This window comes from Mya arenaria, chromosome 6 (assembly GCF_026914265.1).
Source record: "Mya arenaria isolate MELC-2E11 chromosome 6, ASM2691426v1".
Classification (NCBI taxonomy): Eukaryota; Metazoa; Mollusca; class Bivalvia; order Myida; family Myidae; genus Mya; species Mya arenaria.
In genome coordinates this window covers 2722397-2731264 of record NC_069127.1, presented here as the reverse complement: position 1 = coordinate 2731264, position 8868 = coordinate 2722397, and the positions used below count along the sequence as shown (strand labels likewise).

General features: G+C 37.2%; 1 protein-coding gene across 1 annotated transcript; it reads left to right on the top strand.

Moving 5' to 3' along the window:
• The first annotated feature begins 2739 nt into the window (after positions 1 to 2739).
• Positions 2740 to 8401, top strand: LOC128238905 (uncharacterized). The gene is made up of 7 exons (XM_052955218.1): positions 2740 to 2910; positions 3336 to 3512; positions 3737 to 3855; positions 4019 to 5216; positions 5410 to 5557; positions 5746 to 5887; positions 7331 to 8401. The coding sequence occupies exons 2-7, from the start codon at positions 3358 to 3360 to the stop codon at positions 8167 to 8169; spliced, it is 2601 nt and encodes an 866-aa protein (XP_052811178.1). The 5' UTR covers positions 2740 to 2910; positions 3336 to 3357; the 3' UTR covers positions 8170 to 8401.
• Positions 8402 to 8868: the final 467 nt, after the last annotated feature.

Below are 8868 nucleotides of genomic sequence, written 5' to 3'. Positions count from 1 at the left end.
TGATGACCACGAAGATAGTGATATCGGCGATGATGACCAAGGTTTTGATGGCAACGGAATAAATGAACAGGAAAACGACTTTGATATGTCTGACGTCGATGATATGTGTAACGACTGGGATGACTTTCTTTTAGACGAAACATGTAGAGGTATTTATGGAGGTGGGAATGACGGAGGAGGTGGTGACTGAGTTGGATTTGATAGCGGTGGTGCAGCTTGCGTGAGCGCGGGAGGAGGAAGTTTCTGTGGGGGCGGTGGGGGCGGAGATTGAGGCTGATTGGGAAGTAGTTGTGGTGGTGGTGGAGGAGGAGGAGACGACTAGCTGTTTTATCATACACCTTTACTTTGTTTTCACATGGCTAGCTTAGACTTATCTATTACATATACTGTATGACGGATGAACATTCGGTGGCTTCGGCGGATGTGGTAGCAGTGATGCAGCTTGCGGAAGCGCGGGAGGAAGAAGTTCCTCTGGGGCGGTGGTGGTGGAGATGGAGGCGTATGTGGAAGTAGTTGTGGTGGTGATGGAGGAGGCGTATGTTGAAGTAGTCGTGGCGGTGATGGAATAGGCGTATGTGGAATTAGTTGTGGCGGTGGTAGAGGAGAAGAAGAAGATAAGCTGTTATGTCATACACATTTACTTTGTTGTCACATGATGAGCTTGTACTTATATACTACATATTTATTATACTGATACGTTTATGTTTCGTATTTTATATTTTGTACGATTTTTATACTTATGTAAATAAAGTTTACGAAAAATAAAGCTGCCTCCGTAAATGACAAGGCACACCTTAGATCCCAAGACGGCATAGATGTTGAAATCAATAAAGTGGCGACGTTCTGCATGTATCAACGCACAAACAAACACGGGTGTTTTGATACAGGTTTACACACAGTTAAGTTCTAATACTTTAACTGAATACATGTCTATAAATATGGTCTCTTAGAGAAATCTTAGAAAATGTTTTAGATTTTTAAATCGGTGTAATTTTATTTGTAGTTAGTATCTATATGTTATGATATAGAACTTTTTGTATCTTTCATATAAATGTTTAGTGTTACCATTAGGCCACACCAAATTAATCTTCTGTTCTACTGTTTTTCAAGCAAAACAAATTTGGCGAGCGATTGATAAGATGTATATATTATTTACCTCCACATATTTGATGCAGAACACATTATACTCTTATATATGAAGGTTTTGTTGGCATATTCTCATTATTTATACAGGTAAAGCAATTGAAATCAAATCACCTTAGCAATTATTGTACATGTTCTTTAACATCGAAAATAGAAGGTGACATCAGGGAAAGAAAGATGTTTGCGCAGCAGCAGTCTATGCAAAAAGAACGTAAATCGAGGAAATGTTATCTGAAGATTGTTACAAGACCGAATAATCTACTTCTCCCATTGCCTATTGTACATTGAGTCGATGAAAGCTTTTCCAGAGTTTGAATCCTGTTTAAATACTGATGTCTATTCTTCACTCCAAATGCTCAAGTACAATCTGTTTTCTGCCACGACTGGTAAATGTTGCCCATCTAATTTCTTGTCTTGGTGATATCTTAAGAAGCAGAACATATTATGAAACTGCTTAGCACAATCACATTTTCTTTTTTCAATGTGCTTACAATATCGTTTCTAGGTGTCTTATGAACGGAAATGAAATATAATCTCCTGTTAGCCATGATAAGTCGCAAGCAGAATGATATTCGAAAACTCAACATGTCCGAAATGAATGACAGCAATTAACTTCGGCATTAACTGCTTTACCATACGGCCTTTATCAACCTGGTTTCAGGTTCAGTTTCAGGATAGTATGTTCCATCTTCATGTGTTAAACCAAAACATACAGACAGTTTGACAAAAACGTTATATCCAATAAAATGCGGCTTTTTAATTTCCAATTTGTCATTGTTGAAATTTACAGGGTATCGACTTCAGTTTCTGCCGAGGATGATTAAATTTGCCTGTTTATTTGAACATTTACTTCTCAAAAACAAAGCTTATATGTTTTTTTTTTACAAATAAGCATTAATAATTTTATCAGAAAGTTGAAAGAAAATGTTTAAAATAATGCACTTTTTCATTTCGATAAAAAAGCGATTCTGTAAATTACTTCACACTAATTTTATTCGTGCTATTGTGCAAAAGTCTTACCCTCCGACCAGTTTTGAACTCTTACACGACCGGTCATTTCCCAGAAAGAGTTTATTGTCGTTTCATTATAAAAGTATTGAAACAGATACCCTGACGGATTTATCACATGACAAAATAACGATGCTTTATTGGTGCGACAATATTTTTTAGTTTTATACGTGTCATTTCAATACCTCAGTGAAAAACGTTTTGAGTAGAGTTGACGCTTGTGCCCCCCCCCCTCTCCAGTTATGAATTCCAGTACCATCATTATTCGGGCATGTTCTTTATCATATTATTTTTGGAGTATTTCGTCTCGAACCGCAAAAAAAATCAGCAAACTGGAGGCTCTGCACACGGACACCTAAATTCTATCATATTATAGTACACTACGTTTCGTTGCTGAATATTGACTCTGGTATTAATAACATACAAATCTTAAACAAGAATTAAGTGCGTTTAAATTCTTGTTTAATAAAACTGTATTGACCAAATATACACATTGAGCGAATACAGCGAGGAGTTGAATGCGATCAATGCCAGTTCAGGTATTTGAATAGGTATTTAAAGCTGGCATATCTCCAAATAGCTTAACTCCTTCAACCGCGAAGATGCACTTCTGTCCAAGTAGACAGTCATACCTGAGTTTGTACAATTACTCAAATACTTTTTAAACTAGAGATTATTTAATGAAAAAGTGCCTTTATTGGGCTGATTCGTTCTTATCGACTAAATAAAGAGTTACTATACATCGGGATTATTGAGAATGTAAGTTTGTTTCGTTTTCAGTTAAATAATAACTTTCAACTGATATTTTTAATCAATAGTTTTTCTAGGTCCGACGAGATCAATGGCGGACTTTGAACTATAGCAAAACTATTGATCGATCAGTATATTTACGTTAGCAAAGGGAAGCTAGAAGCGATGAAAATACTATTGCTGTCGATGAACAGAACAGTTTCTTTTAAACCGAACCTTCTCTTTTTGTCGTTTAAAACAGTTCTCATAGCTCTTGTTTATAGTGTCTTGCCTTCCCGATGTATACATATGATTTTTTTTTGCTTTCAGAAATAAGGCATGGTTGTGCTTCCGAGAAAATCTCTTCAATAATAGATTTTTTTTGGATTGTACGTTTCTATGATTATTACAGTTATATTGGAGAGATAAAAAGGAGGAGTCTGTATATGTTTCAGGTGAATTAAAATTTGACAGAAAATGTTTTCTCCAGCGGAAAAGGCTAAAAACCTTTACCTGATCGGTGACTGTAATAATCTCGATACACAAGCGATCCACTTGGTTGACTTCTTAAGGGAAGTGGATCAAAACAGACACATCTACGAATTGAAGAATATAAAACGGGCTGTTTACAGGTATTCAAATATACACATCACTGTCTTATTATTTATAATGCGAATCTGAATAAGGAATCACATATATGACAAATAATGCAAATCGAACAGGGAATTTATTTGAGCACAATATAAGTTAAATGCCCGAACAATTATTAATGTATGGTAAATGTACATTTCTTATTACTTACATAAGATAATCTGTAACAAATATTACTAAGAAAATATTGATATATGGACTTCAGGTATGAGCATTTCTGGCTCCCATTAGCTGCTAAATACCCGGATGAAACATTGTGTGCGCCGCTGGATATCCAGTGGGTGTGGCATTGTCATATGCTAGCTCCTAGGGCCTATGTAGAAGGTTTGGAATATCAATTATATATGTTTAATATTGTAGTGCAGGTACTTATTTATTGTTTTGCAATCACATTACTTTATAAATAACTGTTATCCGTTTTTCTTGTACGATGTACATATTATTAGAAAATACAAGAATTTTAATGATTATGACACTTCAATTTCAGACTGCAAGGCAATTGTTGGGACCGTGCTTGACCATGAAGAAAAGAACAGTTATGAAAGGCACATTTCGTTGAACAAGAGCGCTTCTTATTGGGAACGATTGTACGGAGATGAACCGTTTAACGTCAACTACTCGGATACGTTCGATGAAACGATGTTAGAACACTTTAAATCTAAAATATCATATGATATTTTATCATCTGCCAAGCGGCAGTCTAGTTTCTACTATCAGGTATCGCTGCCTCATTACAAAGACCGCACGTATCTGCTACAGGCGAAAGAAAGGTATAAGAAGTTCCTCTACCTTCGGAAACAAAATGTTGGCGATTATCTGGTGCCTTGTTATGATATTGATCTGATCTGGCACACACATATGAAAACGCCGCTTGCCTACAAAAAAGACACAGAGAAAATCCTGGGCTACCATTTTAATCACGACGACTCAACTACTGACAGAAGCGACGGATCAAAACTGAGCAACGGCGATCGTGTCACTAAGCGCAAATGGAAGGATTTATATGGAGAACCATATGTCAAAGCAGGTGCAATGTATCGCGGAGAGCCTTCAGTTGGAACACTTGAAACAATATCAAAAAAGTCTTTGTTTGAAATGTCTGAAAAATACTGTTGTATTTCGATTAAAAAGGTGATTGCAAGACGAACACCATCAGACAACCGAAGGAAAAGTAAATTCAAGATTGATTGTTGGTCTCGAGAAGTAGATGGTACAACCAAAGATGACCATCTGTTCCATTTGACGAGCAGCAATGCTATTAAAATAGATGATGATATATTTGAATGGGATGTTAGTGTACCTGTTATTTACCCTAAAAACAAAGCAATTCCATGTAGTAACCTGTTGTCTTTGGTCCTAACTGAAAAACGCCGTGTTGCGTTGTTTTGGTCGTCCAGAAAGGAGACAGGATCTATGGAACATGTATTGAACGTTGACAAAATCTACAAGGAAACTGAAGGCGACGTATCAAGGGTCATCACCTTGTATTTTAGACTTGGCTGTCTTGATGTTACAGTAGAAGCTAAGCATACGGACATCAAGGCTAAACCTCTGAAACTGCATTTATCACCCGGATGGTATACTAACGCAATCATCCCAGAGAATATCAGACAACTTTGGGGTCCTGTGCCATTTCATAAATTGCCTGTAGGAGTTGACAATTCTTGTATCGTAGCCACACACAGGTATATTTGACCGTAAATGTGTACATTGTGTCGTTTTAATACAGCGCAGTTGTTACATATCCGTAAGCGTCTTTCTTAACAATATTAACGAATGCATCATGAGATCATTATGTGAATAGTCATCAGCTTTATATGATTGTATCTAAGTTAATGCTTTGTTGTGTTCTCTTCTGTACAATATACGCACTTACAGGTTGAATGCACGGCTTGCTCACCACTTCACAGTCCGTGTGGTTCATAGTGTACCACTGATGACTTCAGTCGTGCAGGTGTTTCACGAAGATCAAATGCTGGCAATATCTCACTTGATTGGTACCGAACAACTTCCATTACCGACACAGGTACTAATATAAAATATATCTTCAAATCTGTTCGTTTATTTTTGACGATAACCCTTTTTATTGTTACCGTGTGAAGTAATGTGTAATTGTATTTTAAGTTTGCACTCCTTGTTAGAGCCATAGTAAGGTTTAGGTCAGAAAACCAGTTTGCACGGATTCAACATAAGACGTTAACATTTTAAAACCAGATAATCCAGTCACAGTCGGAAATACCAGCACTGAACCCTAAGATAGGACAGCGGGCAATGTTGATCAAGAACACAGGCGGAGACTGGGGAATAGTGACGGGCGAGTGGCATGGTTTTAAGAAGGGCAAAACCGCTATCAGAGGTTGGTTAATACTTTGTCCCATTTTGGTACTAGTATATGGGGGCATAAACATGCAAATATCTATAGGTCTGTCTGTCTGTCTGTCTATTTGACTGCTTGTCTGTCTGTCTTGTCTGTCTTGTCTGTCTGTCTGTCTGTCTGTCTGTCTGTCTGTTGTAAGATCATGTCTTTCCACAAAAAGTAGAAAACAAACTCACCTAAGGAAATGGAACTTTAGAGGTAGGTTTACCCTGCAGGTAGATGATGTGTAATAAGATTAATGACATGTCAAATATCAAAGTTCCGGTCACGGTCAGCAGTCATATGAAATTCTCTAAGCACAATCACTCGATGGCCCATTTTGATTTCTATGTAATTAGGTGAAAGATCAATGTAGCAGTCAGCAGTGTAATTATGTCTGCAAAACAACTCGAGAACTGTTTGACTTAGCAACATGACACTTCAGTGTTAGGTTTTTCATGATTAGTCGATGACGCCTTCTTGTCGGATCGTCTATCTGTTGGTTATTATTCTGTTTGAGGCTAGTTTTTCAATTTACGAGGTCAAGTTCAACAGTCGTCAACACAATAACTCGCATATGGGTTGATCGAGGACCAAGATACTTTACAGGATGTTCACCTTGACATGTAGATTACCCTTGTAATGAGAGTCAACGGTCTTATGGAAAGCTCATTTACTTCATACACATTTTCTCGCGAACGGTTTGATCTTGGACCTCAGTGGTAAATTTTCCTTAATTAGGCTTTTAGGTCAGTAGGTCAAATGTTAAAGCTGTGGGCAGCGGTTTTATAAAGAATTCGTACGCTGAAAAATAAATGAGAATGATTTTATTTAGGACCATAAAACTTCGATTGTAGGATTTCAATGTCCAGAAAATGACAGAGTGGGGTTGTATGCGGTTGTAAGGCTTTCATCAGATCAAAGAACACATTCAACAATCTCATGAACACTTTGTCCGCCTTCCAAGGTCGAAATGTTTGTCTTGAATTTGTGAAACCGTTTTAGAAAAATACTCGATGCATTTTCTTCACAGAAAGCCCCCAACATCCAATCAAACTAAAAATGTTTCTGACAAAGCGGCGCTCAGTTGGCATAATGTTTGAGAAACTGTTTTTAGTTTGAATAAAAACAATTTATGTTATGGTTCAGGGATATGTTGCATTTGTAAACACTTATCCGTTTACAATGTCATACAATGTTATACAATATAGATAAGCTACAGACCTTCTTGCTATTATTCTATCGACTCATTCAAGAATGATTGCAGTTTTGCTGGTATATATTTTTATCATGAACATATAAACCCAGATTAACTTTTTAATAGCACGTATCAATAAAAGTATTATGACATAATTAATATTTAATATTGTGTTTATTCAGACATATTTATATCGATATAATGTATCATGTGGTTAGAGTTGACAGTTATTATTTGTATTTCAGTTGGACGAAGGACTTTCGGTGGTGTAAAGAGAAATCTGGGTGCTCTGTTGGTTAATTTGTATAAAAACTGTCCCGAAAATTCTATTGAACACACGAGTTCTTCCTTCAATTACAATCAATACGCAAATTGGTCTTTTAAATTAGATGCCGTTCAAGCAAACTTCAACCATGGCCATGTCAACATCTCTTCCACTACTGAGGTTCCCGAGAACATTGCCCTTACCTTTTCCGTTGCGCTTCTCCACGTGTTCTGTGTCCCGCGGCCAAAAGATTGGACGGAAGGACAACGCTTTGAACCGAAAACCAGTTATTTCGAATGGAAAACGAGTGATATAAGAATATCTGATGCCCTTACGTTTTTCAGAGCGGCAGGAATTTTGCATAACACACCGTCGAATCACTACATTCGAAACAAACCGGTAAAACGCACAAGCAATCGTACGGTAAAAATCGTTCGTTCACGGAAATCAAGTTCATCGGAAGATGATGAAAAAGACGATAGTGAAAATGACAATGGTGACTACGAAAATGAAGATGTCGGCGATGATGACTACAGATTTGCTGACAACGAACTTGATATGTCTGGCGTCGATGATATGTTTATTGACTGGGATGACCTTCCAGGAGATGGAACATGTGGAGGGATTTATGGAGATGATGACGGTGGAGGGGGATATGGTATGTACGATGGAGACGATTTTGGTACCTGCGGCGGATATGATAGCATTGTTGCAGCTTGTGGAAGTGCAGGAGGAGGAAGTTCCTGTGGGGGAGGTGGTGGAGGTGGTGGAGGCGGATGTGGAAGTAGTTGTGGTAGTGGAGGAGATGACGACGATTAGCCATTATATCATACACCTTCACCATGTTGTCACATGGTTAACTTACACTTACACATAACATATTTATTATACTCATACGTTTATGTTTCGTATTTATCATTTTGTACGATTTTAATATTGATGTAAAGAAAGTTTACGAAAAAATGAAGCTGCTCCCTCGTAAATGAAAAGCCACATATGGGATCACAAGTCTGCATAGACGTTGAAATCAATTGATTTGTTTGAATAAAGAAAGAGGTTATATAATATAATTAGTTGTATATTACATATTTGCAGGAGATATTTTGCTTACCTTAATGAGCCTTCTATCATTGACCAAATGGTATACTCGTATATTTAAATTTTGGTAAAAACCTTTTTTTAACTTTCGTTTACGCATGAAAAGCCAATGAATGACTAAGGCGATTGGTGAGCCTAATGTTGTTTATCCTAACTATATATACGGAATGGCGCACACTGTCGAATTACATAAAAATAGAACGAGGCTATACCCGTTCCGTTGTAAAGAAGTTCACAGACGCGTTCGGTTTAAAGACTTAATGTATATTTTGTTCATGCACGATGGTCTGACAATCATTAAGAAAGTGATTTACATATAATATATGGTATTTTGTTGAATTTTCTAGACTCTATTCCGACCTATCTTCTGTAACCTAAGGTGACTGGTCCAACATGTGCATCGATATAATGGTTGTAGAA